General features: G+C 47.2%; 1 protein-coding gene across 2 annotated transcripts in view; it reads right to left on the reverse strand.

The window, feature by feature from the left end:
• Window positions 1-24984, reverse strand: part of Trappc10 (trafficking protein particle complex subunit 10) — a 59319-nt gene that overhangs the window by 21877 nt on the left and 12458 nt on the right. For both annotated transcript variants that reach the window (XM_076916815.1, XM_034524114.2), the window contains exons 2-12: window positions 24794-24875; window positions 22081-22216; window positions 15453-15649; window positions 13074-13269; window positions 9765-9876; window positions 6977-7224; window positions 4037-4183; window positions 3344-3458; window positions 2955-3031; window positions 1935-2026; window positions 157-297 (exon numbers count right to left, since the gene is read on the reverse strand). In XM_076916815.1, coding sequence (XP_076772930.1) covers window positions 157-297; window positions 1935-2026; window positions 2955-3031; window positions 3344-3458; window positions 4037-4183; window positions 6977-7224; window positions 9765-9876; window positions 13074-13269; window positions 15453-15649; window positions 22081-22216; window positions 24794-24875 — 1543 coding nt within the window. The remainder of the gene's footprint in view (window positions 1-156; window positions 298-1934; window positions 2027-2954; window positions 3032-3343; window positions 3459-4036; window positions 4184-6976; window positions 7225-9764; window positions 9877-13073; window positions 13270-15452; window positions 15650-22080; window positions 22217-24793; window positions 24876-24984) is intronic.

The raw sequence follows: 24984 nt of genomic DNA on the forward strand, positions 1-24984 counted from the left end.
TAAATTTAAAAGAGTAGACACTTGGTCTATGCTCTACAGAACACCCCACCCCGTGAGGTACACAATGAGCTGCCAGCATACTTGGTTGTGGGCAATACTACCATATAATCACAGAGTTGCTTCCTGTTTTATGACAACACTAGTCTCAAAGGATACTTTTCCATTTGGCCAAGGTGTTTTTGGCACTCCGCTAGCTGCTTCCTTGTGTGCGTGACAGGCAAGGCCCAGCCCTCAGCCAGGTAATTTTTCAGAGCTCCCTGAAGATACATTTCTGCCTTCTGTGGTGACCTTTTCCTCCTTACAAAGTTAGCAAACAGAAGCTTGCTGGGCCTCACAAGGGCCAGCACTGCAGATCTCCATATGACAATTGCATGGTTTTACAATCTTCCCACAGGCCTACCCAGCACCCCTCTTAGGAGGAAGCCACAGAGACTGCCAGGACAGCATCTGAGCAGTGGACTCACAGTGAAACCATGCTGCTGCTCTGGTATCTGACACATGGTTCACCTTTCCTAGCTACACTTCAGGTCAGTGGGTAAGAATATTTTCTTACTGATATTTTCTCCCAGGCCAGGACAGCCTTTGATACTCTGAGAGTATCAAAGACTCGACAAGCAATACCAAAAGAAAGCCTTTCTAGGTCCAAGGAAACCACAAAGATGCCCAGAATAAAACTAAGTTAAGTTTCCAACACAAATTCACCAGAGCCTGTTATGCCTCAGGGAGACTAGAGCACCCATACTTTCCCCAGAGGCTAGGACGCTAGGCTAACCAGAAGGCAACACTGCCAAGCTCTGCACGGCTTCTCTGGGGAGAGAACCCCCCACCCCCATTTACACTACTTTAGAGAGAGTTCATAAGTCCCAAATTAAATGTTTCTCCAATTAAGTAAAACTTAAAGTTATGAAAATGCATTGTTTTTCTCAATCCTTCTGGTTCTTCTGCACATCCCTGTTTTTTAAAGGGCCCAGAACTTTCCATACCTCTTCACTTACTACCTTTAGTGTTAGGAAGCACTCTAAGTATCCAGTGAGCCTATAGAGTCTGGAGAACCTTAGGAGGAGAAAAGCCAACTGTCATTTAGCTAGTGTGGTGAAGGTGAGCTGGGTCTCCGGGTCTTAACCAGCAGGCCAGTGCCTGGCACTGGGTTCTGTGCCTCTGGATACTGCAGTGGTCAGGTGCATTCCACTCACAGCACCGGAAGACTGCAAGAGTGGAGCATGACCCCTTGAACTTGCTCACAGTTCCAGCCCCCTGCTCTCACCATAAGCTAGGTGAGGGATGGCTACTCCAGAAAACCTGGGGTCAAGCAGGTGTCTAAAAGCTCCTGAGCAGCAATCCACACCAGTTTTGTGTCTCATCCACTCAGCTCCCCTTAAGTCCATATTTCAATACACAAGCTCCTGGCCCCCTTTATAAGTGATAACTCTTGCAGCGCTTCAGCTGAATTCCACCGTGGCAGGCCACGCTTGCTTTCCTTCAGCAGACCAGTTTTATCACACACGATCTCCAACGCTAGAGCAGGATTCCAAGCTCACTCCCAGTTCACCCCACCCACTTGCGTCCAATGGGTCTGTGATGAACTCTAGAGAAAGCCTATATGACCAAACGCTGCTTACCTATCCTGGAGGCTGGCTCTGAAATACTTTTTCACTGTTCATTAAAGTTAATTAGAATGTTTTATGTATGTATATCTGGATATGCTAAAGTTAATTAAATACAGTAGGTCAGAGATCAGTAACAACCATTAAACTAAAAACCAAATAAGCCAAAACTTCCCCATGTGGTTCTGGAAGAAACTCAAAAGCAATGACTGGCTAGTGGATTCTACCTGTTTCCATCTACCAGGTTATGCAAACTTTACATTAACTCTCTATATAAATCTTCTCATTATGTGTGTGAAATGCTTAAAATCAGAGTTCACCATCAATTACATGTAAAATTCTGCCAGATCTTTTCCAACAAGCTTGGCAGATCGAATCCGCCCGATACTTGTATACATCTCAATGGTGGCATGGGACAAGTCCTGTGAGAAAGTAAAAAAGCACAATTACGTATGTGAATTTATCTTTAAGATGAATTTTATTTTTGATTATGTGTATGTGGAGCTGAGGGTATATATGTGCACATGAGTGCAGGGGCCCAACGAGGCCTTGGATGCCCTGGAGCTAGAGTTACAGGCCTCTCAATGTGGGTCCCGGAAAAAGAACCAGGTCTCCTGCACCAGTCGTGCATGTCCGTACGCACTGAGCCCTCCCTCTAGACCTGTACTGCAACTCTTGGGACACACTTTATATTTACTTTACCCAAAGCTGCAGCGAGACACTGTGATTAACAGTTCTCACTTGGGAGCTACTTTCAATTGTCATGTGGCATGCCCTGATGTCCAAACAAAGTCATACGTTGCACCTGTGTTACTGAGCACACGATAAAAGACAGGCAGGCTCACACGGCGCAGCCTGCATAGCTCCCTCACTGCTTCTGTTTGAGTACACCCTTCCCAGCATGCTTCCTACCAGCTTATGAAATGGGATACATACAATAGGCTTGCACATGCTCCCCAGCTCATGGTCTGGGGACTGAGATGGCACCTTCCTTCCACTGCTCCCTGGGATCGAGTACGACAGCTCTGCTCGAGCACAAACGGGCACTTTTTACAATGGGAAGTATTCATCATCTGCTCTTACATGATCCGTTTCTATTTACTTAAGGGGAAAATCTAAGTTGAACAAAATTTTAAGTACTTCCTTCCATGTTGTATGTGTCTAATTATAGTCTCAGGGGCACTAAGGAACATGTGAACAATTGCCCAGTCTTTATACACAAATAAACTATACCTAGAAACCCTCCTTAGGCTAACAACTAGGCTCTAAAGTCCCAGCTCATCCCATTCCAAAGTCCGTGTGGTAGAACAGTTAGGTCGGGCTGAGCAGCTCTGGGGATGCAACACTTACCAAGTAGTGCTTTTCAAAGGCCTCCACGGATGACAGCGCCTCCTGCAGCTTCTTATAAGGACTCTGAGCTGTGTTGGCTGAAAGACAATGCCAGTGAGCGAGCGTCCTTCAGCAGCATCGTGAATGGTTGGTCACAGGCATGGGGTACACTCATAGACCTCAGAGTGATGACCTCAGCAGACCCAGAGGAATCACACACACTAGCCTTATCAGAGTGCCCCACACTTCCTCTAACACTATTCTCTGAGGTTAGACCTCTCAGAAGCATGCACACAAACCCTCGAGTGGGGAGATGACTTCTGACAGATGCACACACTTGCCCTGAGCTCCACCTGACAGCGGGTGCTCAGGTTTGGGGCTTCTCTACCGCGCTTCAGCACCAACCATACCTGTCTCAGGTCTCTCAGCTCCGAGTCCTGCCAAAACATCAACCGTCCTGTTAAGATCTTCCGAGTTGGGCCCTTTTTCTGACACAAGTCCACACAGGTACCCTAAGGACTTTAGCTGTTGAGGGAAACGCATCACTTTAGTCCATCTGCCATGTCAGGAGGCAACCCACAAATGTAGTAAATATATAATCCTGATGGCTGCTCATTGTGAACGAACTCAGCTTTCTTGTCTAAGTGACTTCCGTCTGAATTTTACACCACACTCTATGGGATTGCTGCAGGCCCACACTTTTCTGGTTAGCTCTGGGACAGAACTGAGTTTGTGACTCCTCTCCCTGCCGTGCAGTTAACGTGGCCCACTCCTTTGACTACTGCTCTGTGTGCACCCCCTCCCCACCATGCCCTGCCCCTGCAGCTCACCCACAGCACACACTGGCTCACCCTGCATTTCTACACACTGCTGTCCGTTGCACCTTCTTCCCCTTTCCCTGCATCCCCACACACTGCTGCACCTTCTTCCCTGCCTAATCCCGGTCCTGACACTGGCTCACTTGCAGTCTGCTGATCCCATGGGTGTATCCAGACTCACTATGAGGACATGAGACTACCCACAGTAGTCTAACTAAACAGCCCATGCTTTCTGACACACAGGTACCCTTAGACAACACAAACCCTTCATCCAATGGCAGGTACCTTTTCCATGGCATAGCTCCACAGCCCCACCATGTGGGCAATGTTGGAATCTATCTGTGCCCGGTCACAGCAACCTTCTATCCTCTGTAACACCTCCAGACAGCTCAGAAAGACCCAGCAATCCAAAGCACCAGGAGGGACGGAGACCTATGAGGGTGCAAGTACAGGCACGTGAGGATGCTGTAAGCACAAAGCCATAGCTTTCAGCTCTCAGACAGAGCTACAAAGCTACTGAACAGTGACCCATCACAAGCCACAGACAGGAATAATCTGTGTTCAAATGTATCTCTGAGTCATGTGTTCAGTGATTATAAAGAACTTAGCTAGTATGCAATTTTCAGTTACCTAATTTAATATCTTATTAGGAAAACCTACAGGAACTTGAGACTTGGCTCTGAGGTTAAGAGCACTTGCTACTCTCCCAGAGAATCCAGGTTCAGGTCTCAGAACTCATATGGCTCACGACTACCTATAACCCGGTCCCAGGTATCTAATGTTCTTTTCTGGCCTCCAAGGGCACCAAGAATACATGTGGTGCACAGACACATACACAGGCAAACACTCATACTACACTCACCCACACACACACATACATACACTCACACACACATATAGACACTTACACACACATATACACACTCACACACACCTATGAAAAGCTAACCATCGCCTGGCTTGGCATGAGGCCTAGCTATATTTATCTAGAGGGGAGTAGCAGGACCTCAGGTGACCCTAAGAATAGACTACTCAACAAAGCAAAAAGGACATCAGTGATACTCAGCAATGACAGCTGAATGCTTTTCAACAGATCAAAGTGGTATTAGCAATGAAGAATTCCTGTAGCTTATGCAGATACACACTAGAACATGCACAACAGACTTCACACAACATCCTGGAACATCATCCAGAAAAGTAAGCAGGGAAAAGCAGTTAGTGCCGCCACAGGTAATGACAGCCTGAAGGAAGTGCATACCTTTTACAATCAACTTAAAACACACCTTGCTCCAACCTGTGAAACACAGTATGTCTAGCACTGATGACTGACATGGGTTATCCTGCAGCTGATAGCTGATAGCTTAGTGAGACAAGCTACTTGGCTCTACGTAAAGGGAAACAGATGTGAATTCTGCACTGTGTGTAAGCCACCTTGTGCTCATGAGACAGACTCCGACAGCCTTCCTTCAGATACCCTGAGCCCAGACAGTGAAGACTCTGCAAGAGGCTGAAGAACCAGGAGTGCCCTTGGAGTTGCTTTGGATGACGGCATGGACAATATCTGAAGGGTCAGCTTATATCAAGCACAGAACAAGCTCCCTCCGCAATCTCATGGCTTTCATCAGAATTAGGCCACACCAAGGGGTCAGCACTAAGACCCCAAAAGAGCACACCCTCTGGGGACCACAGCACCCTCTCCTAACTGGGAGGCTCTTCACTGAGGCATCATCATTACAGGCTGCAAGTCTATGAACCCAGGTTAATGTGCCACCTCCCCTGGTACACACCGGGGAAAGAAAGACCTCCTGGGGGAACAAGAGATTCATCTGGAGCAGGACACTTCAGAGCCACTAAAGCAAAGTCTCTCAACCAATGTCACTGGAGGTGTCCAGGAGAATCATGTTTCATTGTAGAAAATTATTTCTCCTACTTACTTGGTAACATTATTTAAGGTTAGAAAAATCATTTGATAAAAATAATTAGGTTTAAAAAAAAAAAAAGAGGGCACCACGGAGACGGCTCAACGGCAAGAGTGCTTCCAAGGCACGGGTGAGGACCCGAGTCCAGCACCCAGGACCCACCCAGAGCCACCTCAGCAGGGAGGGTGGGATGGAGACAGTAGACCCTGCAAGCTCACTAGCCAGATACCCTAACTAAAATGGTGAGTGTCTAGTCCAGTGAGAGGCCATGTCTTGTTTGTTTACCTTTATTCTTTTAGCTATGGTACATGAATGAGTGTTTTGCTTTGTCTGTATGTCTGTAAACCACATGTGTGTGCCTGGTACTCAATGAAGCCAGAAGAGGGCATCAGATCTTTTGGAACTAGAGTTATAGATGGTTAAGAGCTACTATGTGGGTGCTGAGAATCAGACTTGCGTCTTCCAGAAGAGCAGGCAGTGTTTTTAGCTGCGGAGGCATCTCTGCAGCCCCAGGAGAGTGTCGTTAAGGAGTAAGATGGGAAGCAATAGATACACAACCACACACATACATTCTCTTCACATGGCCACAAGTTGCATAAATCTTAATGGAACAAATGACTCGTGTCTTGAAGCTGAGGTGTTGGCCCAGGCTCCTGCTGAGCTTCCCTCCAGGGCAGCACTGTGTAGGAGACTGTTACCTTTAGGAGATGGGTCTTGCTGGTGGAGTAGGTCACTAGGGACAGTCTTGAAGGACAGAGGCTAGCCTCAGTGCTGACTTGTTCTCTGCTTCCTGACCCTGAGATGGGAGGAGCTTCCTGCATACACTCTCATTGTCAGGACAGACTGACAGTCTCTAACGCTGTGCGGTAAGTGTGTTTCCTCTAAACTGCTTCAGTCAGCTGTGCTCACAACAAGGGTAAGATGACTTCTATGACTCTCCACATGCTATCCGGGCCTCCCTGCAGCAGGGCATGGGATGTCCCTGGGGGTAGATGATATAGGTTATATAACAATACCTATGGCTCTGGGTAAAACACTTTGGAGGTCTCTACTATGGATCTGACATTCTATGTACGCACATGTGAATTTCCTAGGTGAAGTGGTCACTGGATCACCATGTGACTCAAGTGGGCATGACTCCAGGCAGTGAGGAGAGCAGCATCCCCTAGGTGAATTAGTGTCTAAAGGATTAAGATTCTTCTGTCACTACAGATAACAACTGATCCACCACCCACTGGCTTCCTCACACACCCATAAGGTCTCACACTTCCCAGAAGAGGGTGAGTGGGCAGAGAAGCCAACTTACTTCTAAGAGCTTCAGCTCCTGCACACAACTGTGCAGCAGCTCCAGGGCGCGCTGAGCCACCTCCCATGGGCGCTGTAGGAAGAGGAGCAAGGTGCACTGGCGGGAGAACAGGTAGCTTCGCAGGTCCAGCAGGGTGGCTTCTTGCTTCTGGATCAGCTCGCGCTTCTCCATGTCTATGGGCTTGCGGAGGACCAGGCCGTTCCAGCTCTTCACCGGCTGGCAGAAAAAAGTCAGCCAGTTGGCACCATCTAAACAAACACACATCATGAAAGATGCTGACTGCAGGCACCTCACCTAACTACAGCTCCTGCCCAGGACTTCAAGGTCTCATGCGGGAGCAAGCAGCTTTCCAACCAGCTACCATAGGCCACTGCCTCACCCGTTAGCTAGTGCTTTGAGATGGGGCGGCTCCCACAAGCATACTCATTTAGATCATGATATCGGTGGCTGAATACAGTACACGCAGTCATACCATGCTCAGGAGGTCCTGTGCAGGTCTACAATGAGTAAGGCAGCCACCGTGATGCTCACAGACTGTAGAGCTGTGGCACCTCAGCTTCATGTCAGTGAGCAAAGTGACTTCCTGACCATCCTGGCATTACCTTTTCTTACTCACAGCTTCCCCTGTCAGCCCTGAGTAGAGGAACCAGAGGACAGGATGAAGGAACAGGGAGGAGGTTGCAGCAACTCTAACTGTATCCAGAGCTCTGCCCAGCACCAGGGGACCCTCCAGAAGTCCACGCTGAAGCAATCCTTTCATTCAACTACAAAACTTGGCCTAGGCTTATTTTTAGATTGATTTTATTTATTTATTTATTTATTTATTTATTTATTTATTTTGGTTTTTCGAGACAGGGTTTCTCTGTGTAGCCCTGGCTGTCCCCGAACTTACTCTGTAGACCTCGAACTCAGAAATCCGCCTGCCTCTGCCTCCCAAATTTTTAGATCTTAAATTGACCCATATTTATTTTTAAACTGAGAAAAAAGAAAGAAATTGAGTGGAATGATTGAGTGGAATGAAGATTTTTATATTCAAGAAAGGTGTGTCTATTCTATGGATCATATGGCTATGTAACATAAAATAAATGGGAGAGGGGCTGGGACAGTGGCTCAGCAGTTAAGAGCACTTGGCTGCTTTTCGATTCCCAGCACCCACATGGAGGCTCGCACCTGTCTGTAACTCCAGTTACAAGGGATCTGACACTCTCACACAGACACACATGCAGTAAAACACCAATGTACATAAAACAAACAGATCCTTAAAAAGAAAGCAATGTGAAAAATAGTAGACTTTTCGAATTTCTATAGTTTAAGTAGCAAATGTCTTACTTTGGTTCTGGACAGGTATCTGTTTCTTAGCAGAGTCAGCCATCCCAACTATTACATAAGGATTGCCCTGGAGTAGAGGCCAGTGAGGGAGACCCATCTTAGAACTAGGGCAGGCCCAGGAACGCCAACTGTCCCAGTAACTCATTGTTCTCCAGGTTCGCAGAGGGTGTTACAGTTCCATGGACATCGCTGCTTCCTTCAGACACAGTGACAGGCTCTTAAAAACCATGTCTAGCTGAGCCCGGGGATTGGGTGGCCAAGGAGAAAACAACGCACAGTCTAGCACCAGGGACATCTGCAGGCTCTCCCTCCAGAGGCAGCCTGGAGAGGACCATGACAGTGCCAAAGAAAAAGGACAAGAAACGTGCCTCAGTCAAGGGCTGAAAAAGGGCTCAGCAGGTAAGAGTTCTTGCTGCTTTTGCAGAAGACCTGAGTTCAGTTCCCAGCACCCACATTAGGTTAGCTCACAACTGCCTGGAACTCCAGCTCCAGGGGATCCAATGCCTTCTTTCTGCCTTTCTTAGGTAGATGTATGTACATGTGCATACACAGAGACACAGACACATAACTTAAAACTTTTTTCTAAGAATCTCAACAATATGATAGTGTTTCTATCTAAATAAATAAAGAAAACAAGATGACTAGCAATTCTTTGTTGTGTCGATTCTCTAGAATAGAATTGATTCTCTTGAGCCAGAATGTTCACTCTTCCTAATCTCCACACAGCTTACTCTTTGGCCTCTCCCAGGCTGTGTGTGTCCCCGTTCAGTGAGTACTGTTTGTGTATATGCACATACATGCATGTACATGTGGAGGCCAGAGATCAACACGGGGCATCTTGTTCAATAGCTCTCTCATTTTATTAGGGTCTCTCACTGAACTCAGAGCTTTCCCACTAAGTAAGATGGCTGACTGGTGAGCCCCTGCCAAAGGGTGATAAGAAGCACTCCCATACCCTGAAATAGGGGAGTTCTGGGGGTTCAGGGTTGGGTCCTGGGTTTAACCAAATGAGCATACTGAACTAGTGTCAATGCTTTACCTACTGACGGATCCTCCAGTTTTCAACTGTTTGCTTCATATGTGTTTTCATTGTGCTAATTTTGCAATTTTAAAAGAAAAAATTTAAAATACCATTTAAGCACTTGAAAGATTGAGGGCACAGTGAACTCACAGAAGGAGTCCTAAGGCCCGCAGACAGAGGAAAAGGACATCTGTCCCAGTCAGGAACTATACAACCCCAAAGGAGCTTTGTACATGCTTTCACTACTTGAGAATTCTTCTAAAGCGACAGTGACGACGAATTCTTAATTCTCTCTCATTTTATTTCCAATGGGAATGAGCAGTGCCCTTATAATTTGCATAAAACAACAGCAAATGATTAAGTGCAGAACAAATAGGCTAGCTGATGAAAAGTGGGAGACTGCTGAGCAACCACGTGCTGGTTAAAGCACTGACTCACCCCCAGCTCCGAAGTTGAGCACGTACTGTGAGAACAGGGCATCCAGCTCGTCGTACTGTACCAGGGCATCTTCAAACTGCTGCAGCATCTCAAAGACAAAGGCAAGCTCCTCCTGTCACCAAAAAACACCAGTCAGCTCCCGAAGCCACAGCAGCCATGAGGGCTGACAGTTCTGTGGAAGAGGCTCAGCCAATGATCACCAAGCCTCCACAACACCACGTCAAGACTCACTCACATGGGAGGACAGAGATTGAAAGGAGAAGGAAAAACAAGACCAGGCCTAGCCTTCCAGCAGCACTGGACACAGCTGGTCACAGTAGTACCCATCCCAGTGTCACCTCAGAGCCAGCCTCTTGCTTTCCCAGGCACACAGCTGCCTCTTCTCTTGAGCTAGAATGTTCAGTCTTCCTAATCTCCACACACCTTCCTCTTTGGCCTCTCCCAGGCTGTATGTGTGCCCCGTTCAGGGAGGCTTCTGCTGGAGGCCCTAGCGCTCCTGACCCTGGCTGTTAATCCCATCCTTCTCCGCTCTGACTAGTGGACAGTAAGCTCATGAGAGTCACGTGTGGACATTAGCGGCACTTCTATGTGCGGTACAAACAGCTGCTTAGTATGCTGAGTTAAATACTGAACAGAGATGCCTGGGGACATTTTTTTCTGATTTCTGTCACCGTACACAAAAGCAAAAAGCCAGGAGGACAAACACATGTGCGTACACTGATGCAGACCAACACGTGTGTAAATCCATGCTGACACACTCAGATTCTCTCCATGTGGCTGCAGTCAGTGTTCCTATAGGCTGGAGGTCCAGACAACACTCACTGGAGAGGGGTCAGGAGAGGGTCAGCCTCCAGCCTCATCAGTGCTCCCACTTGTAGCTGGGCTGGGCAGAAGTCTGGGTTCCTCGTCTGGGCAGGGTTTCTGGATGAGGACATACTCACCCTCTTGCCTGCAAATGCAGCACGCTCCTGGCACAGTAACTACACAGTGAGTTTAGCTGTTATCCACAACCCAGACAGAAGCTGCAGGGAGCAGCTGGCTTAAGCTTCGAAGCCCAGGACCGCTCTAATTTGTGTTCTGCTGCCTCTGAAAACACTCTGGACAGTGTCTCACACAGACACTGACGAATTCTCCTGACTTCTCCCCTAGCCCCCTTTTTAAATCAAGTACTTTACATGCTGAATGCTGCAATAAATTACTCTTTTTCAACTGTGGTATTTGATTTTCCTTTTTTTTTTTTTTTTTGGTTTTTCGAGACAGGGTTTCTCTGTGTAGCCCTGGCTGTCCTGGAACTCACTCTGTAGACCAGGCTGGCCTCGAACTCAAAAATCCGCCTGCCTCTGCCTCCCAAGTGCTGGGATTAAAGGTGTACGCCACCACTGCCTGGCTTGATTTTCCTTTCTAGATAGGCTCTCACTATGCAGCCCAGGCCGGCTTCAAACTTACAATGTTCCCGCCACCAGTCTCTAACACGTGGATTCCATGCCTGGCTGGTCTGCATCAGTTTAACCATATAGCAGTGCAAACTACACCCTCACGTCTGCACAAGCAACATCCACAACCTTCTCATCCCTGACACTATAGATCTGTCACTACTACACGGCTTGAGCATCCCCTCCATGGCCCTGGTGACCTCTCTTCACAGTCTGTCTGAGAATGGCTGCCAGGAGACTTGCCCAGGCAGCAGCATGCAGTAGCATACAGCAGCACGCCTAGCTGTCCTAGGCAGGTCCGTGTAATGAGCACAGCACCCTCAAGCCATGCCATGGCGCGGCATTTGCTGGGCTCTTTCCTCGTTTACTCCACATCGCTTTCTTACTTTTAATCTGAATTACTTTTAGACTTACAGAAATGTTGCCAAGAAAACAGTGATTTGTATGGAGCTCTTAGTCAGCTTCCTGCCACATTAACATCTCATGTAACTGCAGCACCATTCTCAAATTCTGAAATCACTGTTTGTACAGTAGTACTATTAGCTAGACAGCCCTTACATGCACCTAACCCTTATTTATGTGCTTCCTGTGAGGAGTCCAGAGACGGTGTCAGTTTCCCCTTGGAGGTGGAGTTAAAGACAGCTGTGAGCCACCGTGCTGGTGGTGAAAACCAAACCCATCCATCCATCCACCCATCTATCCACCCACCCACCCACCCATCCACTCACCCATCTACCCATCTATCCATCCATCCACCCACCCACCCATCCACCCACCCATCCACCCACCCATCCACTCACCCATCTACCCATCTATCCATCCATCCACCCACCCACCCATCCACCCATCCATCACGCAGAGGTTCAAAATGACCAGCACCCTAATCCAGCAGCAGTCTTCACCGAGCCATTTCCCTTCCTTGTCTGTAAACATGAGGACACAGGGCCATCAGAAAGGTGTCCATAGTCACACAGAGAATGGTTAACACACTCAGATCCCCTCACCTGCACCAAAGCTTCCTAATATCCCTTAGACAGATGTTTCAGAATGAGAGATTAAAAACAAATTTCTAATCTGAATGTGCCTTCCATTTACTGAAAACACGCCATTTCTTCAGTCATGAGCACACTGATATCTAAGCAGGAAGCAATGTGTTCTCAGTCCAAGCATGGTGAAAAGAGCAGGGAGCCCTAAAAGCAAGACTCCTGAGCCTGCATCACTACTGCTCCAGACTCCTGAGCCTGCATCACCAATGCTCCACAGACTCCTGAGCCTGCATCACTACTGTTCCACAGACTCCTGAGCCTGCATCACCACTGTTCCACAGACTACTGAGCCTGCATCACCACTGCTCCAGACTCCTGAGACTGCATCACTACTGCTCAACAACACAGGGAGTCCCCACCCACACGCCTCTGAATATCCAAAGATTTCCTTTCAAAAACCAAAGGCTGATTGTAAATAACAATTTCAAAAGCCTAAATAATTTGGCGAATTCCAGTTAAGAACCAGCTTAACACAATCCTTTCCTGAGAGCCTTGGGATGTTCTCAGAAACCCATCCTTCAACCCCAGTGTCTGGACAATGGTGAACCAGCACACCCATATCAGTATTCCCCAATCCTGGTCACCTCTGCCTAACTCACAGCAGACTTTAGAAGTCACAGTGTCCAAATAAAACCAAGATGAGCCCAATGATGAGAACTGGGTGGAGCAGTGGTGAGCTTCGAGGCAGCAGGGGACCTGCAGAAATCCTGGTCATCTTCTGCTTATAGCAGAGAAATGGTAACACCACTCTGCTAGCTACATGGTTGGCTCCAAAAGCTAGGAGGATCTACCCTGATTGCTACCTCATCCAGTCAGAAGGAGGCCAGTACCTGAACCATGAAGTATTCACAGAAGCTCCAGCCTGGCTCTGTCCTCTTTTCCCTCAAAGTCCGCATGTCATCCTCAAACTTGCCAAGGTTTTTGGTAAAAGACATGAGCAGCAGAGTCCTGAGTTTGGTCAGGAAGGCATTCCAGGATTCCTGAGTTCGAGAAGAGTCCTTCAAGGGGTCAGAGAGCACAACACACCTGCAAAGACATGAAAAATAGTCTGGGAAATCCTTGGAGCACAAAACACCTGCTCAGCTGACCCTCCTTCCCAACTCCCCCCCTCCCCCAATGCCTGTCCTGGTCTGTCTTCAATCAGTAAAAATTGTCAGGGAGGGGCCCAAGCAGTTCACGATTACTCAGGCAGGCAGCACTGCAGAGGTCTCCAGTAAAGTCTGTGTGGAATGGACAGGAGTCAGAGTAAGACTGAAGAGGGTGAAGCTGCAAGGCCACACCACCCTCAGCTCCCAACCCCCACCCTCACAGGCTCCTTCTGGTAACAGAATGAAACCAAGCTATCTCAACATGGGAGGCCCAGGCCCAACCAGCTTCAACCCCTCTCACTGCAGTCTGGGTCACTGAGCAGCCATACTTTCTCTTTCCTCTAGCACTCACTAGCTCACCTGATATCAGTCCCACACAACCCCACTCCATGATCACTGCACTGCATCCTGGGAGGCCCCTGCAGTGAAGCCTGGCCATCCCCATAGATATGCCTCTACCACCACACCTCAACTGAAGGGCAACATTAAGAAGCAAGACAGATACAGCTGACAGACAGGTGCAATGCAAGGAGACTGTGCCTGTGATGTAGATAACCCGAGCGAGGCTCAGAGATGATTTTAAAATCTGAATGCAGTGGGCATCAGTAGTTTTTACTAAGTCTGTTTTGTTAAGCTGCTAGCAAACAGTGAGGTGGACCAGCTCTGTACTCTAACACATGCCCTCAGGAGCCAGCAGCCTCTACACAACCACCAGAAGGTGAGGCAACACGGACAAGCCATCCCTCCCGTCACCTACCCAGGAGGCAGTGATCCCTCTCAGAAGGGTGGCAGCTGCCAGCACCCTTGCTGAGCAGCGGCACAGTCTCCTGGAGTCTCCACACTGCAGGATGGAAACCCACAACACGACAGCACTGCAGGCATGAGGCAGGGCTTTCCTTCACTGCCTACAGCAATCCACGCTGCAGGACACTTACTTTCTTGTTCCTCCTTAGGCCTTTCGACTCCCACACTCCCTAGGTCATCATCTGTTTGCATAACTAAAGAGACAGAGCCCAGCACAGCTACTGACGCTAGGAATGGACCCTGATCAGGAGTGCAGCCGTGTCTCCCAGGGCACAGAAAAGCAGAGCAACTGCTATCAATGGCACATGTGAGGAGGGCCTCAGACAGACCCCGATGTTACCACCATCTCAGACAATCCCTGAGTTACCATCTGACTCAGCAGTACTTTGCCAAAGGTGTGAAGAATGCACACAATCTGTAACCAAGCAATTTCCCTTTAAGGAGTTGGTTCTAAGGAAGTACTTAAGGACATTCACAGTATCTGGGCTGGAAAGACACGAACAATGTTGTCTGTAGTAACAGTAAGCAAACAAGAGCCTAACAGTCCTTGAGGTTTCTATAAATAATGTACAGACTGTGTAAATGATGTACATTGATGTGATGTCCTATTATGTGCTCACTAGCAATAACAGGACAGGGACACACATGGAAAATTCACAATGTACTAAGTGACAACAGCAGCTATCAATGTTGCACAGAACATGACAGTGTTCTAAAGAGATGCAGAGAGAGGAAACGGCTCTGCTCTAGGCTGCTTTCCCACTCACTTCATACATCCTGTACTTCCCAGCCCAGCCGTGGCCCCAAGCACCTCCCGCAGGCCCCCAGAGCAGACTGGTGGCACTCCTGTAGGCTCCTACGGCATGGGAGCCCTCCATTGGTGGCAATGACTATAGCAATGAGAACGGGTCGCACCAGGGCATCTGGAGGACCCAGCCATCAGCCTACGAGTCAGTACACAGCCACCCGGTGAGCTGGGCCCGCAGTGCTAGGAGAGGACATCCAGGCAGGCGCAATGAGCAGTGAGCACTGCAAGGTGCTTTGCAACTTCCAGGAACTTTTAAAAGTGGACTATAAACAGAGAAATGCATGTCCCATGGTTTAAAACTGTTTAGGGAATTCTACCCTATTCAAGGCCTGATCTTGGCCCAGAAGCCTCTCCTCCTAGGCTGTACACCTGGAGATGACCTGCTAGACCAGGAATTGCAGAGGAGGGCTTTGGGGAACGGGGTCCAGCACCCCTCTGTAGCTTTCTAGACTGGCTGAGTCAACAGTTATCAATAACATCAAAGTGGATAAAACGCAAGACACACTTACCTGTCACTCTGTTTATTACAAAAGTCATTTCTTATTTTGTCCACAATAGAAGTTCGGGGAAGGATGTTGGTTTTGTTTTTTTTCTTGGCATCATTTTCAACTACCACTATTAGCCAGTCCACAGAGCTATGAGCTTTCAGAACATTCTGCCACTTGGTGAGGTCGTCTTTTACCGTAGCTTTGTACACTTCAGTATCCTAAAAATAAATAAGTCATTGTGAAGGTGAGCTCCCCAATGCCCTTTTGTCTCTAGGACAGGGTGTCAGTAACAAAGAACCACTAGCCACAGCATTTAACACGCTGTGGCAACAGAGGGTGAGCAGGAGTGGGGGGTCTCAGAACCTGCATATTCTGGCACCCACAGGCACAAGACACAGCACCAAGGACTGAAGAGCTGAGGAGGTCACCCAAGGTTCTACTGGCCATGAGCCAAGGAGGAGCTTTAGTCAGGGTTCTGTGCCCAAGCCCCATAAGGCTGACATTGTCATTAGTCAACCAGGACACTAGCTTCTCACCAGCTGTCCTGTAACCCTCAGCTCCCAGGAAGCCCTGGAAATCTCATCCAACCTCAATGCCCCTTGAATTCTCCACATAAGAGCCAGAGAGAAGATCCCCCCAGCTCCCTCATGCTGTCCCAGCTCACAGGAGCTGACGGGAAGCTGCTCAACTCAAGCTAAGCTCTGTTTCTCTCACCAGGACTAATCCAACTGGTGAAAGAAAGCAGCACTCCCTAATACAGCGCAGGCTGTAACCTTGTAATACCTGTAATACTATAGAGGCTATGGCAGAACTGCAAGGCTGAAGTTAACACAGCATCAACTGCACAGGGAAAGCCTGGCTCAAAACACAAAGCAAAGCCGGGTAGTGGTGGTGCATAGCTCTGATCCCAGCACTTGGGAGGCAGAGGCAGGTGGAGTTTGAGGCCAGCCTGGTCTACAGAGTGAGTTCCAGGACAGTCAGAGATACACAGAGAAACCCTGTCTTGAAATAAACAAGCAAAAAAAAAAAAAAAAAAAAAAAAAAAAAAAAAAAATTAAAAAAAAAACACTAAAAAATCAAAAAGGAAGATCCTTATTAGGATAATTTCAATAAAAAAGCAGTACCATTTACAATGACTCCAAGAACTAAACTAAGCAGACATGGGGAAGTTGGGCAATGCAGCCTCTGTGAAGTTATGACTAAGGCCGTAACAGGCTACAAAGGAATACAAACTCACAGCATGTTCCTAGATTCAAGAGAACTTACCACTAGTAAATTCTTCTTGAATCAATAATGAATTAAACAAGGCAATTTCAATCAAAACTCCCATGCCTCCATCCCACCCTTCTCTCTTCCTTCTTCCTGTCTCTCCAACTGTAGTTCCAGCCACCACTGTGTAAAAACCCATATACCCGTGTAATGACTCATGGATCTGTAAGCAGAAGGTGCTGTGTGGGGCTGCGTGTTTTAAAGCTGAGAGACAGAGCACAGCAGTGAGTCTCTAACGACCTAGACCTCCTCCTGGCTTTCTGAGAGCACAAGGCTTCCTATGGCAGTGACTGGGGTCAGCAGAAGGTATAGACTGCCTTAAAAATCACAGCCACGCAAGCTGAACTAGAAGATATAAAGACCCAGCCTCTCAACAGAGGAAAGTCCCTGGCATGCAGAAAAGTGTACGTTGGGCAGGGCATCCTGGAAAACACGACTTACACTCGTGACATCCAGAAGAGAACATGTGTGTCAGCAGAAGTTCATTTGAAATATTTGGAGGCTCACTACTGTGCTCTCTTCCAACCTTAACACTATCCACTACGTAAGAGACACTGACTCACCCTAACAATCAGCAGACCTGAAGTACCTACACTGCTGTGCACGCAGAACATAGTGGGAATAGAGCTGAAGTCTCTAATGAAGGGGAGGACTACTAGAAAAACGGTGCCATGCCAATCTGCTGTTCATTTAGACAAGAAGGTTGGATGGCTAAGACCCTCAACTCTGACCTGCAGAAAAATAACTTGCAGGTTCCAGACCAATCAATCACAAGTGACAAGGTACAAAGTTACCAAAAGAAATTAAGGGAAGATCAATCCTTTTTTAAAAGATTTATTTACTTTATGTATATGAGTACACTGTCGCTGTCTTCAGACACACCAGAAGAGGGTGTCAGGCCCCATTACAGACGGTTGTGAGCCACCATGTGGTTGCTGGGAATTGAACTCAGGACTAGAGGAGCAGTCAGTGCTCTTAACCGCTGAGCCACCTCTCCAGTCCCAAGATGAACTCTATTTCAGACACAAGAACATACTATCTTCCTGAGTAGAACACACTATCTAGAAACCATCTTTGGCAACCACATGCTTCATTCCATAAAAACTAAGTTAACCAAAAAAAAAAAAAAAAAAAACTAAGCTAACTATAGATGCATGTGCCTGACACTGCTAACACACCCATCTCCAGGATGACAGAGGACCAGAAACATATTGCCACCAGACCGTGTAAACCAGGACACAAGCCACAACACAAGGAACTGTGCAGCACATGGAAGACAACTCTTATGAACCCACATTTTAATATCACAATCTGAAAACTGGAGTCACAGAGAAAAAACAAGTGACACAAAGAATAGTACAAACAATTGTTTGTCAACACAATACAACCAAACTAGCAAAGTTTAACTGTTTCTAGAAACTGAAAACACTTTCTAAGTAACTCTAGTAAAGGCTACATGTGCTGACCCACATCTTTAATCCTCCACTCAAGAGACAGCAGCAGGAGGATCTCTGTGAGTTTAAAGCTTGGTCTATAGGGCAACTTTCAGGCCAGCCAGGGTTCCATACAGTTCTTTAAAAACTCTGTCTTTTTTTTTTTTTTTTTTTTTTTTTTTTGGTTTTTCGAGACAGGGTTTCTCTGTGTAGCCCTGGCTGTCCTGGAACTCATTCTGTAGACCAGGCTGGCCTCAAACTCAGAAATCTGCCTGCCTCTGCCTCCCAAGTGCTGGGATTAAAGGTGTGCGCCACCACTGCCCGGCTAAAGACTCTGTCTTTAAAGAAAAAATAAATAAATAAATAAATAAATAAATAAATAAATACAAACAGAAAATAGAGAGAATTTATGGGGCTGGGGGAGACAGCTCAATGGTACAGCACTTGCCTATACTGTGTGCAGCCCAGTACCACATACATACAAAACAACAACAATGATAATGACCATGTCTGAAAAACAATATGTATTTAAAGTAATAACCAGAGAAAAATTCATAACTTTAACAATCTGTTATCAATTAAAATTTAAGAATAAAAATATAAATAAACAGAAGAACAAACTATATGAAAATGAAAGATCTGGACTCACTAGTCCGCTGCCATGGAACTATGTCTGGCCAGGGACTTGGAACCACCCTCCTCCCCTGGCTTTTCCTGGGTGCTGGAATTATAGGGTGAGCTACCCCACCAAGCTGTAAACTTTTTTTTTTTTAATGTAGTTTTCTTCAGCTCTCCCAGCCTCTAAATCGTACTAAATCTAGTCTTGGGCAGGAAATAGGAAGGCTAGAAAAGAATACGCTTGGGTTTGGTGATAATTAACACTTACTGTACAGCAAGTCCACGTGATGACACAGTCACAGATAAACCTGTGAGAGGGGCAAATAACTGGCACATAGAAAGTGCTTTAGGGCCGGGCAGTGGTGGCGCACACCTTTAATCCCAGCACTTGGGAGGCAGAGGCTGGCGGATTTCTGAGTTCGAGGCCAGCCTGGTCTACAGAGTGAGTTCCAGGACAGCCAGGGCTACACAGAGAAACCCTGTCTCGAAAAACCAAAAAAAAAAAAAAAAAGAAAGAAAAAGAAAACAGAATTGCCATCCCACAGTCAAAACCTCTGACCCAGAATTGTTCCTGTCTAAAAGAACTGCAGGGACAAAAATGGAGAAGAGACGGAGGGAAAAGAGGGCCAGTGACAGGCTCAAATTGGAACCCATCTCAAGGGGAGGCCAAGGGCCCTGACACTGTTACTGATGCTATGATATGCTTACAGACAGGAGCCTAGCGTGGCTGCCCTCCGAGAGGCCCAACAAGCAGCTGAAAGAGTCAGATGCAGATACTAGCACCCAACCAATGGACACTAGCCAGGGACCCTTGTGGTTGAGTTAGGCAAAGACTGAAAGAAGCCAAGGATGAGGGTAACCCCATGGGAAGACCAGCAGTCTTAACTACTTGGACCCCTGAGATCTCTCAGACAACCAGGCAGCATACACCAGCTGATATGAGGTCCCTGACACATATACAGCAGAAGGCTTCCTGGTCTGACCTCAGTGAGAAAAGACATGTCTAACCTTCAAAAGACTTAAGGCTCAAGAGAGTAGGAAGACCTGGGGGCTGGGGGGAGCTGTGTAAGGGGCCGGGGACATCCTCTTGGAGACAGGAAGAGGAATGGGATGAGGAACTGTGGGGGGCAGACTGGGAGGGGGTTAACCACTGGACTGTTAAAAAAAAAAGTAATAAAAAATATTAAAATTGTGGGTTTCTGACAAACTAATCAAGGAAAGAAAGCAGACACTGAGGAGCAGGAGCCCAGGTCAGAACAGCCATTCCGTGCACTTCAATGGAAACAATGTTAAAACTTAACTAAACTGAGCAACTTATCAGCACAGGCTATCAAACTTAACAAATGGCTCAAACAGGCCAATTTCCTGGAAGGGACCCAGGAAGTTTCCAAGGAAGTACTCACAGGAAGTCGGTCACCCCACAATCTCACAGAATACCCCAAACCTTACAGCCAGCAGTTCTAATGCAACCCAAATGGTTTCAGGAAGAGAAATAAGTGAAAACTTCCAAATTCTTTTTATAACTAAAAAATTATATTGAGGGACTAGAAAGATGTCTCAGAGGTTAAGCTGTTCTAGAAAATCTAGGTTGATTTCCCAGAACACACATTGCAACTCATTGCCATCCTTAATCCAAGTTCCAAGGTACCCAATGCCCACTCTTCTGCCTTGGTGGGCGCCGAGCATGCGTGTGGTACACATACACACGTACAGGCAAAACACTCGAACACATAAGGTAAAAATAGATGGCATCAATACTGAGCCCTCATAAAGACAGCACAAAAGCAAAATTACAGAGCAGCCTTGTGTGACTAGAGCAGTGAGTTTCTCCAGTACCATGCTGAGAAAGCAAGGCTGACCAAGAGGGACCTACCCTAAGACTGCAGGCCTGCCTTCAAAGGACAGCTCACAGGCACATGGAGGAGACTGTGGGGTTACTTCTACCCTGTCTATCAGAGGGCATTCCTAGGTTAAACTTGTGAGAAAAATGCGAGTGGATGCTGTTAGCTTCATGGGAGCATGTGCCCCAGCCCTACTACCGGAGAAAACATCCCACAAAGGTCAGGATGAGGGCAGAGGTGGCCATGACATCTTAACATCAGAGAAAACAACTCTACCACTTAAGAACTGAAAGGGGAGAAGGGTCCCTCTTGCTAACACATACAATCAAAGAGTTCCCCAAGGCTAATATGAATATAAATCAGCAGGCTTCCTATACACAAAAAGTAATATGAAACACATGGAATGAAAGCCTACTCATAATCCAAAAAAAAAAAAAAAAAAAAAGAAGAAGAAGAAAAGTAATGTACTTGGGCTGAAATATATCTCAGTATCACAGTATACACTTGCAAGTATATACTTGCCTAGCATATACAAAGTCTTAGATTTGATCTCTAAGACTACTATATACATACATACATACATATATATATGCATATACATACACAATAAAATAAAAATAAATCTGACATTGTGGGTGGGGAGTTACGGAGAGAAAAGTTTCCTAGGGTAAGTCTGGCATGGGCATCCTATGAGGAGGCTTTCCACTCTATCTGGGGTTTGAACTCAGGGAGGATCTTCAGGGTCTATCCTGTCTATACTGGATGTACCTGTGGCTAATAATATATCTACTTTCCTTTTCAAGCTCTGGGACATCACATGCCAGGTAGAGGCCCTGTGTGACCATCATCCCCGAGAACCATAAATGCCCAGTCTCTAGTGAGCTTGCCTGGAAAACAACACCTTGTACTCATCCCCCACAGCCTCTGACTTCCTGAGGAACAATACGTGGAGCAAAGTACAAGTGCGCCCAGGCACAGGCCTCCAGAGCCCTGTCTTGTTCGAGTTACAGAACACTGCTGCAGCCTCAAAAGCAGGCTGAAATCCCAGAGGAAACGACTTCTATACTTCACACACTGCCAAGTGCTTATTTTATTACTTCAAGCGGAAGAAATAGCCCTCAGAACTTCCCCTCAGTTCGTGGGCAGGAGAATCCTATCTGGGTTCATGAATATACAATTATAAACACAGGTGCGAGCCACAATATCAAGCCGAGTAAAGGATGGGCCTACCGAACAGAGGAAGTCCTGGGAGGGAAAGAAGGTCGTGACAACAGGAGGTGAACAATTTCAGCTGATTAAACCCTATGACTACCAGGGCTCACGGCCAGAACCATGCTATGCCCAGGGATTCCCCAGGAAAGCCACAGGGAGGTAAAGCAGAAACAGTGACACTCCCACCTGTCTGGCAGAGGAACCAAGACCATACAACAGCACGAGAGCGCACAGGCCATGCACTACTCATCACTCTGTGCCCCAGCCCGTACTCACACAGCACTCCGTCCAGTAGATGTGGAGGAAGGGGAAGGTGAGCAGGGCTTTGTTCCCTTCTTTGGGCAGCAGCTCCTCCTTGAACTGAACAAAGTTGGATTCCAGGTGAATCATTTTTGGAGCCCGGCCATAGGACCTAAAACAGGTTTTAAAGTCACAAAGAAAACAACTGAACAACAGAGCGGAATATAAGGCTGTGACAACACAGAATTCACTCCCATCTAGGGCTCAGATCCATGCTCTTATGAAGCAAAGCTGGCCAGCAATCCTGCATGGATTATAACAAGCAGCTCTCACATCGAGGCCCCCTCTCCAAAAGGTCTTTCATTTATTCAAGAACACAAGACACAGCAGCTCAAGGGTCACCCTGAGCAAGGCTGCCATGGACTTGTGAGACCAGTACCCTGGTAGGAAAACCTACCCTGGGCTCACTAAAAGGGAAGACACATGTCTCAAGTGTCAAAAATTCAGAAAGCTATTCCCACTCTCAAGAGCCCTAATGCTTTTGTGACTTACTGAAACTTTGGTGGAAAAGAACAGTTTTGTCTGCAGAGCTCAGATGAAGGAGTGGCACAAGCCCCCTTTCAACCCAAGAAGGCAGCCACAGACACCACAGGCCACCTGCGGCTCATGCAGATAAGGAGCCCCTGCTGCTCTCGGGAATTCTCTTTCCTATGACTCTCAGTGTTCAGCAAACAGACTGTCTACACTAACCATGACTGTACTTACACTCACTGTGGGCTTCCTAGCTGCAAGTTCTCTAATGCCTGTGAGATCAATCACATTTCCTTCTTGCATTGTTTTGTTTTGTTGGTTCAAAGTTTACAATCTATTTCTATTCTGCGATTGATTTCGTTTGCTCTCCAAATCTTCCGAGCTCCACACATCACACCTACGTTAACTGCCTATCTTATTCAGGCTGCTGCTTTGCTGGGACTCCTCCTTCAGTCTCCCCAGACAGGTTGCTACTGCTTTGGTCTTCTCACACTCTAGAGACATTTCTGCTTCCTGCAGGGCTTCTGACCAAATGCAACAGGCTCCGCACAGCTGCCCTGAGGCCCAGGTGCACAGAACCCTGACCTGGGTGGCTCCTGTTCATGTGCCTGGACTTCAGGCCCTAGATCTCTGCACAGAAGGGACCTCCAGGCTTCCACAGAGGTGGTCAGAAGCATCTGTCACTGGACAGAGGAGGTGGGACTTCTAGGCATGAGCATTCCAAGTCCAGCCACTCCAGCCCCCTCCCGAGCCCTGCATTCTGCATCCCAAGTTCCACTCGTCATGGTCATAGAGTGTTGTACTGGGAGTTTCTGAAACTCCCCATCTGTCTGTCTTCTCCCAGGCTGTGTCCACACTCTGTAGTGGCTACTGCTGCCTCCCTCTTTCTCTGCTGCTGCTCTTATGAGTCCTCCAAAGCTCCTGCGTGGAGACTCGCTCCGTCCTTCATGTTGCTGAGTCGGCGCTCTGTGACGTAGTCCATTTCAGAAGTGCTCAGGCTGGCACTGGGGAACAGGCTCAGACTCATGCAGTGAGGACTCGGCAGCAGCTTCCACAGACTCAGGCCTCCTGGTCTCCAGAACCACACGTCAGGTAAATTTCTGTCTGTGTCAAGAGCTCAACTGTGGCTCTCTTAGAAGCCCTGTCTTATAAATGTGCTGGTTAGCCCCTGACCCTCACTGACTGGGGCTCAGGAGCGGGAGACATAAATCCACGATATTCCACTGTTTATTTTCCCCTCATCTGCCTTTTGCTCTGTGAACACATTGCTTGTGTCTTCAGGGACGGTTAGTAGCGTGCCTGTCTAGCATCCCTTACAGGTCAGTTCTTTAGACATTAGCCACCCTCTTCCCAACGCCAACCTGCTCGACTGTTTTCCTTAACAGCATCGGGCCTTTTCCGCTGTTGAATAATTTTTCTCAAACAGCACTCTCCAGCACTGAATATTTGTTATATTATTAGTGGCTAAATGAGACATCACTCTCAGGCACAAAATATATTGGACATAATCTACTCAAAACCTGTCATCTAATGTCTAAAACAACAGCAACAAATTCCATCCAGGACAAGTGGGGTAGATAGGCCAGGGATTTCAGGTACTCAAGTGTCTAAGACAGGAGGATCACAAGGCCTGTCTCGGTTGTAATACAAGTTTAAGATTATCCTGGGAAACTCAGTGAAATGCTGCTTAAAAGTATAAGGAAAAGGAGAGCTGGGAGTGCAGCTCAGTAGAGGAATGCTTGCCCGCTATATGCAAGTCTCTAGGTGCAGGTGTGGTACCCAGTACTTACGTACATACATACATATGTATGTACATACATGTACACACACACACACACACACAGAATCGAGAGTCAGGAGTGGTGGTCTAGCCTGTAACCCTAGTGTACTACTCAAGCGGAGGCAGGAGAAATGCAAGTTTGAGGCCAGCCTGGGCTACATAGCAAGTTCAAGTCCAGTATGAACTATTATAACAGGATTCTATCTCAAAAGAAAAAAAATCACGATGAGGTTAGAAAAGTGAAGCCCTGGATTCAATTCCCTGCACCACAAACACAAAAATGAAACAGCCTTACAACGAGAAAGACCCACAGGCTAGGGGAGGCTTCTGTTCATCAGCCTGTGCTCCAGAACAGAGGCACTACTGTCTGAGCACCTATTTAATCACCCAAGCACCTGCATTTACAAGGAAAGTCCAGCCAAAACACAGAGCCCGTACCTTCTCCATTCCATTGGTTCTCTTGGAAGCTGCTGGGAGAGCGTCGGATAAATGGAGGTAAATAAATTCTGATCTCCAGCACCTACAACAGGAACAAAGAAAACCCAGTTATGTGGTTTTAAGATAAATACAGGCAAACTATGCTTCACAGTTTAAGATGTTGCTGTTCTTAGGCAATACTGCACTCAGTA

Source organism: Arvicanthis niloticus, chromosome 20 (assembly GCF_011762505.2).
Source record: "Arvicanthis niloticus isolate mArvNil1 chromosome 20, mArvNil1.pat.X, whole genome shotgun sequence".
Classification (NCBI taxonomy): Eukaryota; Metazoa; Chordata; class Mammalia; order Rodentia; family Muridae; genus Arvicanthis; species Arvicanthis niloticus.